Source organism: Mobula birostris, chromosome 5, assembly GCF_030028105.1.
Source record: "Mobula birostris isolate sMobBir1 chromosome 5, sMobBir1.hap1, whole genome shotgun sequence".
Taxonomy (NCBI): Eukaryota; Metazoa; Chordata; class Chondrichthyes; order Myliobatiformes; family Myliobatidae; genus Mobula; species Mobula birostris.
Genome location: NC_092374.1, coordinates 181,418,913 through 181,443,062, shown reverse-complemented (window position 1 = coordinate 181,443,062; position 24,150 = coordinate 181,418,913). Strand labels below are relative to the sequence as shown.

Here is a 24,150-nt window from a genome sequence, read left to right as displayed (position 1 = left end):
AACAAGGGTTGGTGAGTTCATGTGCCCGGAATTTGAGGCCTGGATTTTGGGGACCTGTCATTGGTTAGTGGGGGCTGGGAATCATTACTGAAGATCAAAGCTTGAAGGTTGTTTGGAAGTTTGAAAGTTGATGCCCGATAGCCAATGACTGGAGACTGACGGCCAGAATCCTCCTGGTTTTGGAGGAGTGTCTGTGTTAGTGGGAGGGAGGCAGGAAACGACCTGTTGTTGATTTGTTGCTCCGACATTCTCCAAACTCAGGGCTATCCACGGGCACTCGTATGGGCCCCAGCTATGCCTGCCTCTTGTTGGCAACATACCTCAGTCCACGTTCAAAGCCTTCCCCAGTTATACTCCCCAATTCCTCCTCCACTACATTGATGACTGCATTGTTGCTGCTTCACACACCCATGCTGATCTCCTCAATTTTATCAACTTAGCCTCTAACTTCCACCATCCCCTTAAATTCACTTGGTCCATTTCTGACACCTCCTCTCTTTTCTCAATCTCTCTGTCTCCATCTCTGGAGACAAACTCCCAAACAGCATCTTTTATAAACCTGCTCATTCCCATGGTTATCTCATCTATACCTCCTCCCATCCTGTCTCCTGTAAAAATGTTACATAAAAATGTCAAGAAAGTTTATTCCTTTTCCATTATCTAATGTTATCTTTAATTTCTTCTGAATCATAAAGGGCTAAAATTTCAATTGGAGTTTGCCATTCTTCTGCTGTGAATCATGTAATAAATCCATAAACATTATCTATTGTTTGCCGACTGTGATTACTTTTAATGTCTGTTCTTATTTTACCTTTGTAGTTTGTACAATATACCTACATTCTTTTTTTCTTTTTTAAGATACTGGCTTGCAATCTCAGTTCAGAATTATATCACATTTTGATCAGTTTTGTACACAGGCCTTTAAATTGCAAGATTATTAATTAATGAATACTTTGTGCAAAATTCTGTCCCTATCTAGTCTGTTCAATTGAAGTGTCCTGAAAAATCGACTGTGTACTCTTTTCCATAGATATTACTTGGCCTGCTGAGTTCCTGCAGCATTTCATGTGTCACTTCAAGTTTCGACATGTTGTGCGTTCAGAGATGCTCTTCTGCACAGCACTGTGTGATTATTTGAGTTACTGTCGCCTTGTATAAAAACACTGATGACAGTAGAGCACTGCATGGACTGTCTATGGATTTCAGTCAGGCATTTGTTAAGGTTCCCCATGCAAGGCTCATTCAGAAAGTAAGGAGGCATGGGATCCAGAGATACCTTGCTTTGTGGATTTAGAATTGGCTTGACCACAGAAGGCAAAGTGTGGTTGTAAATGGTTTGTATTTTGCATGGAGATTGGTGACCAGTGGTATTCCACAGAGATCTGTTCTGGGACCCCTCCTCTTTGTGATTTTTTAATAAATTACCTGGAGGAAGAAGTAGAAGGGTGTGTTAGTAAGTTTGCTGATGAGACAAGGATAGTCTGGAGGGTCGTCAGAGGTTACAGCGCGACATCTACAGGATGCAGGACTGGGCTGAGAAGTTGCGAATGGAGTTCATCCCAGATAAATGTGAAGAGGTTCATTCTGATAGGTCAAATTTGAAGGCAGAACATAGTATTACTGTAATGGCAAGACTCTTGGCAGTGTTGTGGATCAGACAGTTCTTGGGATCTATGTCCATAAGACACACAAAGCTGCTGCGCAGGATAACAGTGTTGTTAAGAAGGAGTGTGGTGTGTCAGCATTCATCAGTCGTGGGATTGAGTTCAAGACCCGTGAGGTAACGATACAGCTATATAAAACATTGGTCAGATCCCACTTGGAGTACTGGTCACCATTTCTGGTCACCTCACTACAGGAAGGATGTGGATACAGTAGAAAGAGGGCAGAAGAGACTCACAAAGATGTTGCCTGAATTGGAGAGTGTGCCTTTGGAGAATAGTTTGAATGAACTTGGCCTGTTCTCCTTGGACCGATGGAGGATGAGAGTTGTCCTGATAGAGGTATATAAGATGATGAAAGGCATTGATCATATAGATAGCCAGGGCTTTTCCCCAGGGCTGAAATGGTTAAAATGAGGGTGTATAGTTTTAGGTGCTCGGAAGTAGGTGCAGAGGGGGTGTCAGAGTTAAGTTTTTCACACACAGATTGGTGGGTGCATGGAATGGGCTGCCGGCGGTGGTGATGGAGGCAGATTCAATAGGGTCTTTGAAGAGACTCTTACATAGTTACATGGAGCTTGGAAAAATAGAGGGCTATGCTGCAGTGTAATCCTACCGAGTTCTAGAGTAGGTTACATGCAGTGGCGGTGCCAGAGAATTTTTCTTGCTGGTGCTACAGTGGGGCTGAATTATTCAGTGTTGGTGCTGAGGGTTGTACTGTATGGTAATATGTATTCGCAAGGCCAGAAGTCAGTTTCAAGCATTATGTGCCAACTATAAATACCTCTGTTGATTCACAAGCAACAGCAATTGATAGATCTAATATAGAAATGAACTGTGACATTGTCAACAGCATCGGAGACTACCCGGGTTACACAGAGCATAAACAAACAATCCAACAGGGCATCCAACCCACAGCGCACAATGCGAATCATGCACCAATCCCACAATCAGCGTCAAATGCATGCTTTTCAACTGAAAAACACAACATTAACCCACAATGTCCACTGCTATTCCCACTACAAGTTCTAAGGGGACTGACGATTGCGAATGTGAGAACTGCAAACACTTCCACCAATAGGGTGGGACATACCTTTGGAGAGGGCAGATGTTTAGTGTGTAAGGTGGCACCTGTGGAGAGGGCAGATGTTTAGTGTGTGAGGAGGTACCTGTGGAGAGGGCAGATGTTTAGTGTGTGAGGTGGTACCTGTGGAGAGGGCAGGTGTTTAGTGTGTGAGGAGGTACCTGTGGAGAGGGCAGATGTTTAGTGTGTGAGGTGGTACCTGTGGAGAGGGCAGGTGTTTAGTGTGTGAGGAGGTACCTGTGGAGAGGGCAGATGTTTAGTGTGTGAGGTGGTACCTGCGGAGAGGGCAGGTGTTTAGTGTGTGAGGAGGTACCTGTGGAGAGGGCAGATGTTTAGTGTGTGAGGAGGTACCTGCGGTACGTGGTCTCCGGCAATTACTCAAGGTGCCGGTTGCTGCAGGCTTCCCCGCTAAACTGCCTAGTCATAGCGCCCGTCCTTCATCATTCATGGTCCAGGTGAAATTAAAATTATTTTACACGTAAGAAAGGCTTCCAATGTTGCCAGTAAAATGAGTGCCTGATGGTGGTGGTGAGGGAAACATTTTGAAAGTCTTCATCGGGTGAGCAAGGAAGGCAAAATAGGAAATGTCGGAAGCAAGATAAGACCGTGAGCTAATGTAGGTCGGACAAAAGGGGAGGGGACGGGGAGAGAGAGAGGGAAGGGGGAGAGAAGAACGATTGGGATGGGGAGGGGGGAGAGGAGATGGAAGGGGCTGAGGGGGTTGGGAGAGGGAATGGGTTTAAGGAGGGGGAGAGGGAAGGGGGAGGGTCAGAGGGAGAGGGAAAAGTGAGGGGGAGAGGGAGGTGGGAGGTGAGTGAGCGACGGATGAGTGGGGAGGGAGAGGGAAGGGGAGAGAGGAAGAGGGTGAGTTGGAGAGGGAAGGGGAGAAGGAGGGTGGGGTGAAGGGGATGGAGTAGTGAGAGGGGGGAGAAGGAGGTGGCAAAAGGGAGAAATCAACCAACCTGCAGTAGTTTCCTGATTGGTCAGGGCATCAAAGGATATGGTGAGAAGGCAGGTGTATGGGGTTGATTGGAATCCAGGAACAGCCATAATAGAATGGCAGAGCAGACTCGATGGGCTGAATGGCCTAATTCTGCTGCTATGTCTCATGGTCGTATGATTGCTGCAAAACTCCTCCCTTCCAAGATATCATATTTATATCTGGACAAGATAAGGTTTGTGCAAGTCTCATAACAGGGAAGGCAAGATTCAAATAACAGGATCCTCATCAATTATGTAAAATCTATTACATACAATTATGTATGTTATCTCCATCTCTGTACAAAAAGTATGTGTCGTTCCATGAATTCAACCTGTTTCTTAGTTATTGGCAGGAACCTTGGATTGTGATATTATAATGAACCTTGTCAATGAAAATTGCAGTCATTATTATATTTAGATCAGCAATATCTGTATTTGTAAGAACTGTACACTACTTTGAGGTTACCTTTAGAACTGATGCAAAAGGCAGCCTTTACAGTGAACACCTGAAAGGACGTAACTCATTGATCACAGGTTTGAACTTTGGCATACCATACCCAGATGAATGCATAAATAGGACTGGACTAGACATAACTCAATAGATGAGACAGATAGTGTTGGTACAAATGATTCTGATTAAGATGGTGTGTGACGCACGTGGTTACTGTGCTTCCATAATACCCCTGAGAAGAGTGAAGGAAGGATACCAAGTTGTTAGATTGCAATGCTGGACAAGGAAAAGATCATGTGATTGTTAAGGGTCTACCTAACATCAGTGAGTTCTGTAATATTTCTTCCCCGAGGATTGTCACCTTGTCATGGTGGAGAGCTTTGGGAGTCCCTGAGATCCCATGGGCAATGCCATGTGGAGTTTAACCATCTGGCTCTTAGTCGCTGGTAGTGTCACCCAAGCCATCAAGGTCAAGGGAGAGGTTACATACAATGATCCAACCAAGACCTCAGTTGTGCAGCTGGCAGCTGAAGATGCATCACAATGGCAGTGAAGTGGAGGAAGGCTGTAGTGGTGAAGCATCCCCTATCATCTTCCATTCCCAGTTACTAAACACTGACCCTGATCTGCCAGGGACTGTGTGGTGGCTGCCCATGTATCAGACTCCCCACAGTAAACAAGCTCACACACAGGTGTTCTCAATTAAGGGAATCCCCCCTTCACATCCTGGATTAAGTCCTGTTGTATGATGATAAGCAAGTAGTGATGGGAACAGGATTGTGAGACCAGAATACTGTATGTGGGTCCTGGATTGGCACCTACAGTCACCTGAAGACCCTCCAATAGACAACCTCTTAGCAGAAGATCATACACAACTCAGGAGATTGCACTACAGTACTACATTTGGAACGTGTCTGGTATGTATTGGGATATCCTACATCCAGAGGAATTAACAGCATCTGGAAATTGATGTGATACCTGTAAGAATACTTTGTGAGTTATTTCATCTGGCACATGTCGAGTTGACAAGATTGGTAACAATACAAAAATAACCACATTCGGCTGAGCTTTGTCATTTTCAATGGTTCAGGAATTTGTTCAACATCTTCTGGCTGGTTAGTGATTTAATCACTGTAGGGTAATGGGCTAGGCACTGAGGAATAGGTTCCTAGTACATTAACCTCAGTGTTTGCTATCTACATCTTCATTCCCTGGTGCCTTCTTTGTTCACTTGCAGAGCCTCGTGTGCATCCACTTATTTTTTTTCCTTCAACTGTACTGCTGAATTAGTAATTGATAGCAAGTGATAAGGTTGTTCCCACAAAGCACCCAATGGGTTCTTGATCAGAACACACTCATGGGAATTGTGTGTCCTCCTTCCACTGGAGAACTATTCAGAAGCAGACGGAAGAGCTTTGGTTGGATTTACAGAATATTCAACAAAGTTGATTATTGTGTTTAGAACAACAGTCCAAGGAGGCCAGAGGGCCATAGTACACCCTCCTCATAATACTTGATCAGTATTTGTTTGATAGTCCCTTTCATTTGCTCCACCCATCCTGACAACTCTGGACGATGTGGACTGAGGGAGAATCATTCAATGTTCACCAGGCAAAATAGTGTCAATACAACGTGGCGATCCACACCTAGTGCTGTGGTCCTCAATCATTTTTTACTCTTATGTGTAGCAGTGGCTTTCCTTGCTGGAACAGGCTTCACCCACGTTGAGAACATCTACTATTACTAGTATATCTGAGTATCCTTGGCAATTTGTTCATGTCAATCACTTGGGAGTAAGAAGATCTAGATGGGGTTGGAGTAATTAACTGTTTATTTTTCAGTATGGCATGCATCTCTCCAACATTTGTTAAGCTTAGTGACTTGAATTACTGATGCCACTTCAACTAAGAGAATCTGCTAGTCATGTTTTCCTCTCCAAAGTATCCTAGTGAGCATATCTGCTGTGCCCATAAGGAAGCAATATCTCTAAGGAAGCAATATAACTAGTGTTATATCTCCATGCCCAGTTGCTGTTCAATTTTCCACCATTTAGGACATCTTCCCTCTGTTAGAACATTCAACTCAAATATGCTGTATATTTCTATGTGCTAGAGAGCTCAAGTTTGTTCTCACAGAGTTAGTTAATGGATTCACTCATTCATTTCTTTTCCTCCTTTCTGTTCTCTCCTTTTTTCCTGCCTCATCTGCTGGTCCATTTTCACAGCTTTCAACTGTGTCCATTTTGCAGTGGGTTTTACATTTCAATACAGCCACTTCTGATGGAAGTTGCATGATCTGCATTAATTCTTGTACCATCTGGCCATTTTTGTTTGGGGTTCCTGGAGCTATAAGAAATCCCCTTTGCCCCATAGATTTCCAAAATTGTGAACAACTCCGAAAGCCTATCGTGAGTCTGTGTAGATGTAACTGTTTTTTTCCCTCCTTCCATCTCAATCAGGGTTTTTAATTGTGTCTGTTGCAGAGAGGTACCAGGAGCCATACTTGGTGATAGCTACACTTCATTTTCAGAGACAATAACCATTCAAACATTCTAACATCTTCAAATCATCAAGGAGCTATCTTGTAATTTGTCACAATTTTCTTTTTCCTTTCTCACTTTTTCAGTTAACACACATATGTATTCTTTAGACTCTTCAATCTTTAATATGCTGACATTGTTACTTAACACATTCTCTCTTAGTTGTGATAAAACTACGAAGGTCCATTTGGCTTTCTTCTTTCCCTCGGGCATTCTCTGGATCTTACCCAATGCCTGGTTACCTAATCCACCTGACATATTACATTAGAGACCTGGTGAATATCACATTAAAGTCAGCATTGATGGCATATTTTGTTCTGATTTCCTCACCAGTCTTATCTAGTTGAATTATTAGAACGTGTATGCTCAGAAAGTGTCACCATATTGAAGAACAAACAGATCTGGGAAATCAGGTACATAATTTGTTGAAAGTGGCATCACAGGTAGATAGGATCATAAAGAGAGCTTTTGGCACATTGGACTTCATTAATCAATGAAACCAGGTGACCATTGTGTTATTTTTTATTGTTAAAGTGCACTTATATATTTATGCTGCTAATGCTAAAATAGTTGCCTGTGCCTTTAAGAGAAAATGGTGATGTCATTATGCACGTGCAGAGTAGGAAAATGAGTTAATGTTCTAGAAAGAACATTGAGTACTAGATGTATGGTGAGGAAAGGTGTTTAATGTTTGATAATATCCATGCAAATTCATTTATACTTGTTTGTAAGTCTAGAATATCAATAATTTGACATGTTTTACATGTGGATGCTTTAGATTTTTGGTAAGGTATTGGCACTGGATAGCATGGTTGTGCAAAGTTCCTTATCGGCCTAGTAGGTTAATCTTTCTTTTAATTTAACTACAAGGCAATATGTTGTAAATGCTTTTGTGGAAGTTTATTTTTGTTTCTTGACCAAATGTGAATGTAATGGAGTAATGTCAATGTGTTAATCTCTGTTCACATAGCATGAGTGAGAATTCGTTACAGGGACTAGCCGATGCGTGTTTGGAAGTGAAGTGCCAGTGTGCCAAAGGGAGTGTACCTGTTAGTTAAGACGCGATGTATTTATTCATATTTTTGATATCATATTCAAGGTAGAGGGTGGTAGGATTCTAATGTTGTTTGTACTTTTTTTTAGGATTGGTTTTGTATATTTTGTTTTATTGATTTTCATACTGCATAAATTACTAGTTGATACACAAGTGTGTGGACCAAAATTAAGCTGAGATTGTAACAGCAGGAACTGTGTTAATTTAAATATATTTTGTTTTTGATACCCTCTTTCTGCATTAAAACATTTGAAACAGATAAAGTAACTGAAGACCTGAGAAAAACTTTTTGTTGTGCTTAGTGTGTATTTTTCTCAGGCTACAAAATCAATGTATTGAGTACAGAAGATGGGATGTTATGTTGAAGTTGTGCAAGACGTTTGTGAGGCCTAATTTGGAGTATTGTGTGCAGTTTTGGTCACCTAACCACAAGAAAGATGTAAACAAAGTTGAAGGAGTACAGAGAAACCTCACAAGGATGTTGCTGGGTCTGAAGGACCTGAGTTATAAGGAAAAATTGAATCAGTTAGGACTGTATTCTTTCAAAAGTAGAAGATTGAGAGGAGGTTTGTTGGAGATATACAAAATTATGAGGGGTATAAATAGGGTAAATGCAAGCAGGCTTTTTCCACTGGTTGGGTGGGACTACAACCAGAAGTCATGGGTTAAAGGTGAAAGGTGAAAAGTTTAAAGGGAACACAAGGGGGAAATTGCTTTGCCCCACACTCTCAGCCCGGATGCAGGATCTCCACAGATTCTTCTTGATTCTTTGAGTTCCTCCAGCAGTTTACTTCTTTTGCTCCTGATTCCAGCCTTTGTAGTCACTTGTGTTTCCATCAGTCCAAAAATTCACCAAATTGCAGCAGTCAAATGTAGGTCTTACAATTGCTGCTCCACTGATTTTTCTGTTCAGATCAAACTCCAGCACAATGTGAAAAAGCTGCCACACCATTTCAAGGATCGATTCTTTGGTTAGAAACTCTTAGTCTTGCTTTTTGTATCAGGCACCTACCCAGTAGTACATTCTAACAGTGTTTTGAAGGAAGAATGCTGAAATCATTTGTGATCCTGTAACAATGTGCTTCAAATAACAGTGCCATTCCATAAGAGTGAGGGCAAGTATGTGTCCTATTGATGGACAAAGTTTTTCCTCTGCAACTCAAGTCCAAGACTGGCACCCATCATATCCATTTTAAAGAGTCTGAAGCAAATCAGGTGTAGCTCCCAGTTCTACGTCAGTAATACTGAAATCTTACAAGTCTTCATTATCCTAAAAAAAACACACAGCATATTTGTTATATGTAGGATCAAATATTTTCACCCAATTTCCAGCAGTAGATAACCGTACTGAACAGACAAGTGGACAAAATAGATGGTGAGAGGTTTACAACTATCCTAGTGACCAGGCAAGACAACCAAATACTGGAGGAGCTCAGCAGGCCAGACAACATCTATGGAATAGACAACAGTCAACATCTTGGCCTGAAACATCGATTGTACTCTTTTCCATAGATGCTGCCTGGCCTGCTGAGTTCCTCCATCATTTTGTGTGTGTCACTTAGATTTCCAGCATTTGCTTATTTTCTCTTGGTTGAGCCTAGTAGCCAGATGCATTGTGGGAATGTTCTAATAAAGGCAACCATTTTAAGAAGGGAAAGCAGATGTCATCTACATGGATTTCCAGAAACAAACAAACCATTAGAGAACAAAATTAAGGCACATGAAATTAAAGGTTCATAACTGACTGGGGTAGACATAGACTAAAAACAAGAAACATAAGGGGGGTGTGGCCTGGGGACAGACACTGCCAGACCTGACACAACAGGCAAAGTAATTTGATTCCAAATAATTGGTTTGTTGATCATTACAGAATGTCTCTCAGGGACTTCCCACTGTCTCCTGTTTCACAGCCCCTTTTCCCAACCATGATTCCCCTCTCCTTGCCCTCTTCCTACTCTCAGTCCACAATAGAGACCTATATTAGAATCAGGTTTATCATCACTCACATATATCATGAAATTTCTTTTTTTGAGATAGCAATACAGTGCAATACATTGATTTACTGTGGTCCTGTGCAAAGGTCTTCAGCAGCCTGGCTATATACAGTATACGGGCCAAGAATTTTGCACAGTACTGTCTGTGAAAATGTCAAGAGCATGTTCAGTTGTAATTAGCAAAGGGTATGAAATCCAAGTTTTCATAACGAAAAGCATAGAGTACAAAGGCAGGGATGTTATATTGATTCTGGCTAACTGATAAGACTCCAACTGGATTATTATATCCATTTCAGGGCCAGTGACACCATAGAGAGGGTGTAAAGGACTTGCTGGAATTATTTCATGAAGGATGTGTTTCAAGTGCAAGGTTAGATGGTGAACCGCCATCTGCTTTGGAGCAGAGAAGGATGAGAAGGTATTTCAGATGGCTGTATAATATCATGAGTGACCTAGTCAGGTTCAATGGAGCACAGCTGTTACCCAGGCAGATGTTTCAATGGACAGGAAGTACAATTTCTAAAAATGGGTACAGATGCACATCAGATCATAAGAGACCATAAGACCACCAGAAGCAGGAACAGAATTAGGCAATTCAGCCCATCAATTCTGCTCCTCCACTCCATCCTGTTGATTTATTATCTTTCTCAACCCCTTTCTGCTGGCATCTACACGCCACCTTTGAGGCCCTGACAAAGCAAGGACCTGTCAACCATCTTTTTAAATATACTCAATGCCTTGGCCTCCACAACTGTCCATGGCAATGCATTCCACAAATTCATCATCTCTGGCTAAAGAAATTCCTTCTCATCTCTGTTCTAAGTGGATGACCCTCTATTCTGAGGCTGTGACCAATGGTCCTGGACTCACCATCTATAGGAAATATTCTCTTCACATCTAGGTCTTTCAATGTTTATTAGATTCCAATGAAGTTTCCCCTCATTTCTCTAAACTCCAGCAAGTGTAGGACTGGAGCCATGAAACGCTCCTCATGCATTAACTGTTTCATTACCAAAATCATTCTTGTCAACTTCCTCTGGACCCTCTCCAATGTCAGCACAATTTCTTAGATAAAGGGCACAGAACTACTCACAATACTCCAAGTGTGGTCTGACCAATGCCTTAAAATGCCTCAATCTTATATTCTAGTCCTTCAAAATGAATGCATACATTGCATTTGACTTCCTTACAACTAACTCAACCTCCAAGTAAATCTTTAGAGAATCCTGCACAAGGACTCCTAAGTCACTTTGCACCCCTGACATTTGAATTTTCTCTGTTTTAGAAAATACACTGCACCTTTATTCCTTCTACCAAAGTGCATTTCTCTACACTATATTCCATCTGCCATTTCTTTGCCCATCATCCAAATCTGTCTAAGTGCTTCTGCAGTCCCCCTGCTCCCTCAACACTATCTGCCTGTCCACTTATCTTTGTATTGTCAGCAAACTTGGCTACAAATCATCAATTTCTTCATCCAAATTATTGACATACTGCATAAAGTGAAAAGAAACAGTCCCAACAACCACCACTGTGGAACACCTTTAGTCACTGGCACCAACTTCAAAAGGTCACCTTTATTCCTATGCTTTTCCTCTTGCAATCAGCCAGTCTTCTATCCATGCTAGTATCTTTCCTGTAATACCATGGCTCTCATCTTCCCAACAGAGCCACCCCACCACTCTTCCTACTTATCTGTCCTTTCCATACAATGTTTTCTTGGATGTTAAGCTCCTAACTAGGATCTTTCAGCCACAACTCAGTAATCCCTATAATATCATATCTGCCAATCTCTAACTGCACTACAAAATCATCTACCTTATTCTGTATACTGCATGTATTGAAATATAACACCTTCAGTCCTGTATTCATCACACTTTTCGATTTTCCTATGTTATACTTCACCTCATCCCATTGATTGCAACTTTGCCCTATTATCTGCCTGCCCTTCCTCACAGACTCACTACACAACGTTTCAACTTGTATACCAACTGCCCATCCTCAGCCCTATCACTCCAGTTAGGGGAACTTCCAAATTAATTTAAACACTCCCCAACAGCCTTAGCAAATCTGCACAAATGATTTTGGTCCATCTCCAGTTCATGAGTAACCCGTCCTTTTTGTACGGGCCCTGCCTTCCCCAGAAATGATCCTAATGATCCAGAAATCTGAAAGCCTGCCCCCTGCACCACTTCCCCAGCCACTCATTCATCTGTACTATCATCCTATTCCTGTCCTGACAAGCAGACGCCAGGGGTACTCCAGAGATTACTACCTTGGAGGTCCTGATCTTCAGTCTCTTCCTAACTCGCTACACTAACTGTGCAGGACCTCTTACCCCTTTCTACTGATGTGTCAATGTGCACCACAACGTCTGGCTGCTCACCCTCTCTCGTGAGACCTTTCTGCAGCCACTCTGAGACATCCCGGACCTAGCTCCTGGGAGGCAACACACCATTCTGGTGCGTCTTTCGCATTACTGTCCTCATAACTATTGAGTCTCCAATCACTATTGCTCGGCCTGACTTTACCCTTCCCGGCTGGGCCTCAGAGCCAGACAGAGTGCCACTGGCCTGGCAGCTCTGCTGCTCCCTGATTGGTCATCTGCCCTCCACCCAGCAGCAACAAGGGGCACACTTGTTAATGAGGGGAATGGTCAGAGGGGAACCCTGCACTGACTGCTTCCTCCCCTTGCCCCTCCTGATGGTCATGATTATAATTGGAACTCACTGCTTGTAGCTGTGGTTAATACTGTATCAATCAAGGCCTTGAAAAGTGAGTTATTCAGACAAATGGGAAAAAATATTCTTTAAGTCAGTAGAGGGTGGGACGCAGAAAGCAGTGGGATGAAAGTCATGGGATTTCTGCAATAAACCTGGCATAAATCTAATGGGTCAAATGGCCTCCTTTTGTATCGTAACAATTCTATGAAACAGCAGATTTTAGAAATTACTTTAAATTATCAAACTTTTGGTACACGTTCAATGATATTGAACCCCCAAACCCACTTTCTGTCCGAAGCCAGATTTGCATCTTGCTTTTATAAATACACATTAAACTAGCCTTATAACAGAGTTCTAGACAATTGCAGACATTTAGATGATAACATACCTGCTGTCTCACTTCAATTCTCACCATTCCCCTCATTTGGAGGTTACACGATACATTTCTGTCAACAAAAACGATCCACCATGTTTAACGGATGCCTAGTTTTAGAGGTGCAAATCTGTTCTACTGTAAGTCAATCCTATTTGGCATGTTTGCAGAGAAACACAACATGATGGAAGGTGCAAAGACTTGCCTTCACAAGGCCTGTGACACACTCACTTCTGCTAATACTATTGTCAGCAGAAGCATCCACTACAGGTAGATTAGGAAGGACAAAGCCAAGTCAGTTTATCCCTCTCATGCCTCAGACCCAATTTGACAGCAGTATATTTCCAGATAGCTGGTTCATAAATGGTGGTGATACCAAAATTTGGTGATGGACGTTGAAATCTCCCAGCATTTGACACATACAGTACCTTGCTTTGATTTCTTCTCCAACCAAAGCAGAAGCAAGAATCCACTATGAGATACCAAAGATGATACCAGTCCTGTGATTGACACGATAATAATTATAGAATCTTCACCAGAACTACCTGTTATTGAAATATTCACATAATAGAGTTAGACAGTTATAAAGAACAAAAATAGGTGCTTTGACCCAACTTGTCCATGTCAACCACAGTATCTTTCTGAGATAGTCCCATTTACCTGCATTTAGGCCATATCCAGAGGTTACCAACCTGGGGTCAACAGACCCCTTGTCAAATTCTATTAGCCCGTGGTGTATAAAGATCCTGAACCCCTGCTCATAACCTTTTCTGTACACGTACCTCTCTGAATGTATTTTAAATGTTGCAATTGCCTCTACTGCTTTCTCTGACACTTCGATCCATATATCCACCACACTCAGTGTGAAGCACCTTTTTCTCAGTCCCCCTTAAACCATTCCCTTCTCACTTTCAACCTATGACCTCTAGTTTTAGACTCCTCCACCTTGGGAAAAAGACTGTGACAATCCATCTTTTCTATGGTCCTCCTGATTGTTTTGAAACTTGACAAGATCACCCACCCGTCAGCCTCCTTTTTGCCAAGGAAAAGAGTCCCAGTCCATCTAATCTTACTGTATAAAAAAAATCAGAGAAGATGACTATGTATTTGCAATATCGGCCATTTGGTTTATACATTAGCCAGGAAATTCAGTTTGTAACCTTGAATTAGGGTCTGACTGATGTTACTTCAAATCCTTAATGATTGAATGCTTTTGTCTACTGCATTACTGCAACGGAGCTGTCATTCCTGCATGAATGTGTGGTGAATGTGGTCTACTCAGAGATGCCTGCATTAATTTAATCGTTCATTCAACTTATTACAGAAGGCCTCAATGAATTTATGTATCGTTAGAAAACAAACCTTGATCATTCCAGTGTGTTCTTAGATAATGTGATGCCTTGTATGTAGTAATTGTTGCAATGTGTAACTTCCAATTTGTAAGAGGAAGGTTTAATCAATGACATGATGAAAGAGAAAATCGATTTGTTCATACCGGTTGAGAGATAAATAGAGTACAAGAGAGAACTTAGAATCAAAATCAGATTTAATATGTCATGAAGTTTGTTGACTTTGTGACAGCAGTATAATGTAATACATAACAGAAAAAATCTGTGAACTACGTTAAGTATACACTGTATATATTGAATAGTTAAATGAGTGCAAAAATAGAAATAATAAAGTAGTGAGGTAGTGTTCATGGGTTTAATGTCCATTGTGAAAACAGATAGCGGGGGAAGAAGCTGGTCCTGAATCATTGACTGTGTGCCGTCAGGCTTCTGAACCACCTTCCTGATGGTAGCAATGAAAACAAGGCATGACCTGGGTGATGGAGGTCCTTAATGATGGACACCATCTTTTTGAGACATCGTTCCTTGAAGATGTCCTGAATACTACAGAGGCTAATGTCCATGGTGGAGCTGGCTAACTACCAGAAGTACCACACCCAAAACAGGGTCATGGCCCAGGGAGCACTTCCTTCTGAAAGAGCACTTCTAGGATTATGTGCCTACTTTGCAGTATTTGCAGGCCAATACTTCCTGCAGGTCACAACCTAACATCATCAGTGTCTCTCATGCATCACTCCAAGATGAGCTAATCACCTTTTATGAACATTTTGAAAGAGGGAATAAAATTAGACCAGTGTGAATCCTTACTGAATCTGGTGACCCTGTAATCTCTGTCTCAGAGGCCAACGTCAGAACATCTTTCATGAGGGAAACTCTCACAAAGCGCCAGGCTCTGATGTACCTGGTAGGCCACTGAAAACCTGTGCCAACCACATGGTGAGAATGTTGAAAGACATCTTCAATCTCTCACTGCTGTTGTTGGAGATTCCCAGCTGCTTTAAAAGGGCGACCATTACACTGGTGCCCAAAAGGAGCTGGGTGAGTTGTCTGAACAACTATCACCAAGTGGCACACATAGTTACTGCGATGAAGTGCTTGGAGAGGTTGGTCATGGTGAGAATCAACTCCTGCCTAAGCAAGGACCTGGACCACTGCAGTTTGCCTATCACCAACATACATCTACAGTGGATGCAATCTCACTGGCTCTCCACTCAGCCATGGATCACCTGGACAAGAGTAATACCTTTATTAAGCTGCTGTTTATTGATTACAGCTTAGGGCCCAACACCACCATCCCCTCAGTACCAATCAACAAGCTCCAAACCTGGGCTTCTGTACTGCCTTTTGCAACTGGATCCTTGTCTTCCTCATCTGGAGATTGCAGTCAGAACAGACCCACCACTCTACTCTCGCTACATTCATGACAGTATGGCTAGACACAGATCGAATGCCATCTATAAATTTGCAGACGACAGAACTTTTATTGGCAGAATTTCAAATGGTGATGAAGAGGAGTACAGGAGCAAGATAGATCAGCTAGTTGAGCAGATGCCACAACAACCTATCAGTCAACGTCAGTAGGTCCAAGGAACTGATTGTGGACTTCAGGGAGGGGACGTGAGGGTGCACACACCAGTCATCATCAAGCGATCAGCAGTGGAAAGGATAAGCAGTTTCAAGTTCCTGGGTGTCAGCATCTCTGAAGATCTATACTGGGCCCAACATATTGATGCAGTTAGAAAGAAGGTACAACTGTGGCTATATTTCATTAGGAATTTGAGAAAACTTAGTATGTCACCAAAGACTTTGTAAATTTCTACAGATGTACCGTGGAAAGCATTCTAACTGATTGCATCAACGTCTGGTAGGGAGGGGCCACTGCACTGGATCATAGATAGCCGCAGGAAGTTACAACTAGCCAGCTCCATCATTGGAACTAGCCTCCCCAGCATTGTTGACATCTTCAAACAGCAATGTCTCAAAATACAGTATCCAGCATTAAGAACCCCCATCACCCAGGACATGCCTTCTTCTCATTGCTACCATTGAGGAGGTGGTACAAGAGCCTGAAGACACATACTCGACGTTTTTGGAACAGCTTTCTTCCACAAGCATAAGAGTTTCCAAGTGGACAAAGAACCCAGGTACACTAATCCGCTTTTTTTGCTGTCTTCTTGCACCTCTTATTTAATTATATAATTTCTGACTGTATTTCTCTTATTATGTATTGTAATGTTCTCCTGCTGCACAAAAACAAATTTCATGACATGTGCCAGTGATATTAAACCTGGATCTGATTCTGAGTGAGATATTAGAATGAGATCTGAACCCACAATCTGGAATTCAGAGGTGAGAATACTGCCACATCAGGCAGAGCTGACACCAAGGGAAAAGTTCACTGTGGGCAATAACTGAGAGACATTACATTGATTCTGAGGGAACTATCAAATAGAACTGTCAGTGCCTCACCTGCTGAGAGCCTATATTAGGGACTGTGAGCAAATTGTCAGCTGATGAAAAAGTGCTGAGGGCATGTTTTCATTGGGTGATACTCCAGTGCAACCTCATGAAGTTAAACCAGTACTTAATCTACTTGTAAGGGATGCTGATACCATAAAGAGTTAAATGAAAGAGGTAAAAGTTTTCTCCAAAAGAGAAAAAGAGGCCTCTTGTGATTTTAAAGATGACATCAAAAACAACTACTGACATCATTTATCAAGGAAAGGAGAAATCTTCTTCATGGTTTGAGTTGAAGCATTGCTTGGAACGTATCAGATTGGAATCACCTTCTCCTGATCCAGTGAGTGTGCATAAGCACAGGAAGATATAATGTAGGTATCAAAAGCAGAAAATATCAGGTAATTGTTCCAGCTCAGCAGGTGTCTAAATATTTTTGGTAGGGAGGAGGAAATAGTCAGGACTGGGAACAAATCAATGAAATTCGTCATATGTGGTACCAGAGTGGGAGCTGATTGATCAACAGTGTGTTTTACACTACGTTATTTTTATACAGGTGTGTTAATGAAAAGTAACAGATATCTCTGTTCCCCACTGTAGGCTCATGTTTTATTTTCTCTGCACATTCTCTACAGAAGGGTTTGCCCAAGTAGTCCTTCATCAAATATAACACTGGCAAATTACTTGATCTGACACGCAGAGCTAATCAGCAATGTTCAGGATGTGATCGTTGTCCCACATACCACTAGTTAAAAGAAAGTAAAAATCAGTCAGTCTCCCCATTTGCAATCCCTGTAAAGTAAATTCTACACTCAGACTGATTATACATTCCTGCCAGGAGAAGTGTTGTCATATCCAAGAAGCCTGATATCCTACACTTACTGTCAAACCTGCCCGGTTTGTAAGCTGCTTGAGCCTGATAGCTGAAGACCAGGGAAAATCTACTTACAGCATTCTTATGTGAGAAAGGATACTACACAAATCAGTATGACAGTTGGTAACTGTGGGTGGCAAGAGAAAGGTTTGGATCAGTAATTCAGAAACTGGAATATTGTAAGACCAAGACGCAACAGATTCTACAGATGCTGGAAATCCAGAGCAACATACACAAAACATGATTGAATGATCATCAATTTCTCTAACTTCCTGTAACCACACACTGTTTCCCATCAACCTCCACCTCCACCGCTGCCCTTGGTTTTCCCTTATTCCAGTGGCCTCTCACCTCACCTCTTCGCCAACACCGACCTCATGACTGTCCATCACCTCTCTCTGGTTCCCCACCTCCTTCCCTTTGTTTCATGGTCTTCTATCCTGTCAGATTCCTCCTCCTTCAGCCCTTTACTGCTACCACCTCTCACCTCCTTGCTTCTCACATCATTCCCTTTCATCCCTCTTCTCATATTTCCTGCCAGTTTGTCGTCCTGTCCCTCCCCCAAACTTATATTCTGGATTCCGCCTCCTTCCTTTCCTGTCCTGGTGAAGGATCTCTACATGAAACGTCAGCTGTTCATTTCCTCCAATAGATATAGTCTGACCTATTGAATTCTCCATCATTTTGTGTGTGTGTGTGTTGTTCATGTTGATAAACTAATTGGATTTCCCCAAAGAATTCAAAAAGGCATTGTCTCACCCAATCCCTGTCACAGAACAGTTCAGAATCCACCATCTTCTCCTGATTACCCTTCCCTTCATCTTTCTCTGAGAGATTGGCAATCCTTTCACCCAGCTAGGAGTCACCCTTCCTCACTCAGTCAAACCCTTTTAAATTGTAGCAAAATATCTATTAATTCCACTATTGGCAATCTTTGCTACTGTTTGATTAACACAGCCTGCATTCCAAAGTCCACAAAGATCGTGACATATACCTTTAAGATATCTCTATAAATGAATCTTACCTGGGGGATTTAAGGTGTAATTTGCCTGGATAGAGCTGACAGGATTGGTAGCAACACAGGTATACTTTCCACATTCATTTGTCAAGTCTGTCAAGATGATGAGGCTTCTGCTTTCATTAATTAACCAGTGACGCTGTGAGATTTTCCCTCCATTTTTCAGCCATTCATATTTATGAGGATTTCCATCAACCTCACAGGTGAGTTGGATGGTGTTGCCAGCGACGCTATAGCTCCTTATGAAAGTTTTCGACAGCTTACCTAGAGGGAAAAATGTTGAATAATGAGCAGTAATATTTCATTCTTTTTTTTCAAATTAGCCCTCATTGGTCAAGTTATGAACAAATAAATGCATTTTACAGAATGATTGTGGATCAACAGAATAAACCAAAAAACATCGGATGATAAGACAGTTTGAAATTGGAGCCAGTGCTTTATGTATGAAATTTGAACACTTTTCCACACAAAGGATATCTGAAATTTTCTTCCACAAAAGGAAAATGATACCAGTCCAAACGTTGTTTCTAAGTTTATGAACTTAGGGCTTGAAATTTGCTGCTGACAACTACACAACATTACCAGCAGGGGGCCCTCCAGCAGGCAGCGAGACGAAACACCAGTAAATGCATTGATAAACGCAGACATCCCACCTCTCCCGGGAGTTCCGGGAGTCTCCCACATATTGGTAGCGGCTCCCTGATGCCCGCAAATTATATACAATATCCCGGAAATTGATTTTTTAGAGAGGGAGAGGGAAAAAAAAGAAAGAAAATGAATGAACCCTGCATGATCTGTCTTTGTGCTAAGTAGACCTATCAGTTTTCTCTGTGAGCAGGTTTTACACTCGACCTCTCTCTATCTTCCATATTCCATCAGTTCAGTTACTGCCGTCTATAATGACGTTAAAATCATCCAAACAACTGTCAGTGATGAAGTGCAAAAGCCTGGCGAAGAAATTCCCAAGGCTGGTGGTGACAACCTGACTATGTGAGGCTGTCCTATACGGGCAGGGTGCGTTGGTGCCTTAAAGAGGATTACAGCAGGGTTTAAATTGGAGAGGAAGGACAAATCGTCTGCTAAGACATCTTTAAAAACACGTTCGCAGCAAGTAAATTCTTCGGGGTTTTTTCCTGAAACACTTCCACTAACATCGAAGCCCGCGATGGGCTGGGTTTAAGCGCAGCCATTTTCAGAAGGAAAAACAATTTTAATAAATACTCGACCCCCACCGAGGTCTCGTCATTAGGACAGCGAACTGTTTACCTGTACTGCGCACTTTATATGCATTTTGAATTACACTTTATTAAATAATGTGGTAATATATTGTTTTATGTGGTGTGCGTGATATATGTATTCTGGCTGCACCGTGGTCCGGACAGAGGTTGTTTCGTTTGTGGACGATCAGCCAGATGACAATAAACTTGAACTTGAAGATACAGAACTTCTAAATCACTCATTTAAAACCCCCCATTTCCATGTAAAAAAGTAAGTTCTGATCCTGACTATTGCAGGCAAATGTGTGTGACTACAGATGTTTATGTGATCGAATGTTGTCCAAATGGATGTTAAGCGACGCACACCTGTAATAAGGATACATCTTATGCTTTTATTTCTTTTAGGGACCACAATATATTCGAGAGGCGAAGTGCAGGGAACGCTGCTCAAGCATTTCACAGTTCTTTTCAGCAGAAAAACCAAAGTCTGACAGAGAAGGTCATTAGAGCTGAGCTGTACTTTACATCTTGAGCATAAGCTGCCATTCCAGGTGTGGAAGCACACAGGCAAGCTATTCAGGAAAATGTTTCCTGATTCAGAAATAACAAAAAACTATGTCTGCTCATCAACCAAGACAGCAGCTATTGTGAACATGGCACATTAATACAGAATTCAGAAGTCAGCTGTCTCACAAAACACTTGTGAGTCTGATGTCTTGCAAAATTAACAAATTCATTGACACAGACTGCTATGAGGTTGAGACTTCCGGTTGAGACCTCCCTGAAATGAGGTTGAGACCTCCCTGAAATGAGTTTTTGCAGGGCGGGATGTCTGTAAACGCCTTTTATAGAATGACAGTCAAGGCTATTTTTCCGTTTGAAGTCCTCAGTCCATGGCCTCCTCACTCCATAGAAATAATGACTGAGCAAATGAGAGACTGTTATCATGACAATCTTGGGTTTGGCTCTCAATGGCTGTGTGATTGAACCCAACAGTTCAATGATAGACCTCACTTATGGGTACACCTGAAAACCTGAAAAGCCTGCAAGCAGGGGAGATACTACCAGGTTCCAATGAAGGACTGGGAATTTCTACATACTAGTGACAAATCTTTGGTGAAGAAATTAATTCCTCATCTCCAAAAGGATTTTCTGCCTTAAATACCCTGTCAGTCCCAAAAGGTTAGAGAGAAGTGGTACAGAAAATTTAATAGGAGGGCATGGATTGACATGTGGAATTATGACGTTGTAGCAATTAGTGAAACTTGGCTACAGGAGGGGCAGGACTGGCAGCTTAATATTCCAGGGTTCCGATGTTTCAGATGTGATCGAGGCAGAGGAATGAAAGGTGGGGGAGTAGCATTGCTTGTCAGGGAAAATATTACAGCAGTGCTCAGGCAGGACAGATTAGAGGGCTTGTCTACTAAGTCCTTATGGGTGGAGCTGAGAAACAGGAAAGGTATGGCCACATTGGTGGGATTGTATTACAGACCACCCAATAGTCAACGAGAATTGGAAGAGCAAATCTGCAGAGAGATTGCAGCAACTGCAGGAAACATAAAGTTGTGGTGGTAGGGGATTTTAATTTTCCATATATTGATTGGGACTCCCATACTGTTAGGGGTCTAGATGGTTTAGAGTTTGTAAAATGTGTTCAGGAAAGTTTTCTAAATCAACATATAGAGGGACTAACTAGAGGGGATGCAATATTGGATCTCCTGTCAGAAACGAGTTAGGACAAGTAACGGAAGTCTGTGTAGGGGAGCACTTTGGTTCCAGTGATCATAACACCATTAGTTTCAATTTGATCATGGACAAGGATAGATCTGGTCCTAGGGTTGAGGTTCTGAACTGGAAGAAGGCCAAATTTGAAGAAATGAGAAAGGATCTAAAAAGCGTGGACTGGGACAGGTTGTTCTCTGGCAAAGATGTGATTGGTAGGTGGGAAGCCTTCAAAGGGGAAATTTTGAGAGTGCAGAGTTTGTATGTTCCTGTCAGGATTAAAGGCAAATTGAATAGGAATAAGGAACCTTGGTTCTCAAGGGATATTGCAACTCTGATAAAGAAGAAGAGGGAGTTGTATGAAATGTATAGGAAACAGGGGGTAAATCAGGTGCTTGAGGAGTATAAGAAGTGCAAGAAAATACTTAAGAAAGAAATCAGGAGGGCAAAAAGAAGACATGAGGTTGCCTTGGCAGTCAAAGTGAAGGATAGTCCAAAGAGCTTTTACAAGTATATTAAGAGCAAAAGAATTGTAAGGGATAAAATTGGTCCTCTTGAAGATCAGAGTGGTCAGCTTTGTGTGGAACCAAAGGAAATGGGGGAAAACTTAAATAGGTTTTTTGCATCTGTATTTACTAAGGAAACTGGCATTAAGTCTATGGAATTAAGGAAAACAAGTAGTGAGATCATGGAAACTGTACAGATCGAAAAGGAGGAGGTCCTTGCTGTTTTGAGGAAAATTAAAGTGGATAAATCCCCGGGATCTGACAGGGTGCTCCCTTGGACCTTGAAGGAGACTAGTGTTGAAATTGCAGGGGCCCTGGCGGAAATATTTAAAATGTCGCTGTCTACAGGTGAGGTGCCGGAGGATTGGAGAGTGGCTCATGTTGTTCCGTTGTTTAAAAAAGGATCGAAAAGTAATCCGGGAAGTTATAGGCCAGTAAGTTTAACGTCGGCAGTAGGTAAGTTATTGGAGGGAGTACTAAGAGACAGAATCTACAAGCATTTAGATAGACAGGGACTTATTAGGGAGAGTCAACATGGCTTTGTGCGTGGTAGGTCATGTTTGACCAATCTATTGGAGTTTTTTGAGGAGGTTACCAGGCAAGTGGATGAAGGGAAGGCAGTGGATATTGTCTACATGGACTTCAGTAAGGCCTTTGACAAGGTCCCTCATGGGAGGTTAGTTAGGAAAATTCAGTCGCTAGGTATACATGGAGAGGTGGTAAATTGGATTAGACATTGGCTCAATGGAAGAAACCAAAGAGTGGTAGTAGAGAATTGCTTCTCTGAGTGGAGGCCAGTGACTAGTGCTGTGCCACAGGGATCAGTGCTGGGTCCATTGTTATTTGTCATCTATATCAATGATCTGGATGATAATGTGGTAAATTGGATCAGCAAATTTGCTGATGATACAAAGATTGGAGGTGTAGTAGACAATGAGGAAGGTTTTCAGAGGGACTTGGACCAGCTGGAAAAATGGGCTGAAAATGGCAGATGGAGTTTAATACTGACAAGTGTGAGGTATTGCATGTTGGAAGGACAAACCAAGATAGAACAGACAGGGTTAATGGTAAGGCACGGAGGAGTGCAGTGGAACAGAGGGAACTGGGAATACAGATACAAAATTCCCTTAAAGTGGCGTCACAGGTAGATAGGGTCGTAAAGACAGCTTTTGGTACATTGGCCTTTATTAATCAAAGTATTGAGTATAAGAGCTGGAATGTTATGATGAGGTTGTATAAGGCATTGGTGAGGCCGAATCTGGAGTATTGTGTTCAGTTATGGTCACCAAATTACAGGAAGGGTATAAATAAGGTTGAAAGAGTGCAGAGAAGGTTTACAAGGATGTTGCTGGGACTTGAGAAACTCAGTTACAGAGAAAGGTTGAATAGGTTAGGACTTTATTCCCTGAGGCATTGAAGAATGAGGGGAGATTTGATAGGGGTATATAAAATTATGATGGGTATTGATAGAGTCAATGCAAGCAGGCTTTTTCCACTGAGGCAAGGGGAGAAAAAAAACAGAGGACATGGGTTAAGGGTGAGGGGGGAAAAGTTTAAAGGGAACATTAGGGGGGGGCTTCTTCACACAGAGTGGTGGGAGTATGGAATGAGCTGCCAGACGAGGTGGTAAATGCGGGTTCTTTTTTAACATTTAAGAATAAATGGACAAATACATGGATGGGAGGTGTATGGAGGGATATGGTCCGTGTGCAGGTCAGTGGGACTAGGCAGAAAATGGTTCGGCACAGCCAAGAAGGGCCAAAAGGCCTGTTTCTGCGCTGTAGTTTCTATGGTTCTATGGATCAGATGTTTGGCCTTCGAACCTGTTTTGCTGTTCAATACAATTGTGGCTGAATTTCTATTTCAAACAGTGTTGTTTTATCCATACCCCAACTGGGTGTTTTTTTGAGTGTCTAGAAATCTGTTATTGCTTTTTAGAATATATTCAGAGACAGCCTGCAGAGTGAAATTTCACAGGGAAGCAGCATGGGCTGTGTCCCAGGGGTGTAAAAACTCACAACTTTTAATTTCTTACCCCATATGCCAAGACTACAGCATCTGGTTCCAGACTCCCAACAATATCCCTGTGCCCAGTGTTTCTTGCTCTCAAAACTTTGTTTCAAGTTCAACTTCAAGTTTCATATCTT

General features: G+C 42.0%; 1 protein-coding gene across 5 annotated transcripts in view; it reads right to left on the bottom strand.

Moving 5' to 3' along the window:
- Positions 1-5,866: 5,866 nt before the first annotated feature.
- LOC140197388 (CD48 antigen-like) overlaps positions 5,867-24,150 on the bottom strand; it is a 30,362-nt gene continuing 12,078 nt past the window's right edge. For 2 of the 5 annotated variants that reach the window (XR_011885941.1, XM_072257351.1), the window contains 3 exons: positions 18,565-18,822; positions 13,289-13,405; positions 5,868-9,040 (listed from right to left, as the gene is read on the bottom strand). Coding sequence is in view for 2 of the 5 variants with exons in the window: in XM_072257351.1 (XP_072113452.1) it covers positions 9,036-9,040; positions 13,289-13,405; positions 18,565-18,822 (380 nt within the window). In the remaining 3 variants the exon portion in view is untranslated. Of the gene's footprint in view, positions 9,041-12,875; positions 12,934-13,288; positions 13,406-18,564; positions 18,823-24,150 lie in introns of all 5 variants that reach the window. The other 3 variants (XM_072257349.1, XR_011885939.1, XR_011885940.1) reach the window with 3 other exon arrangements.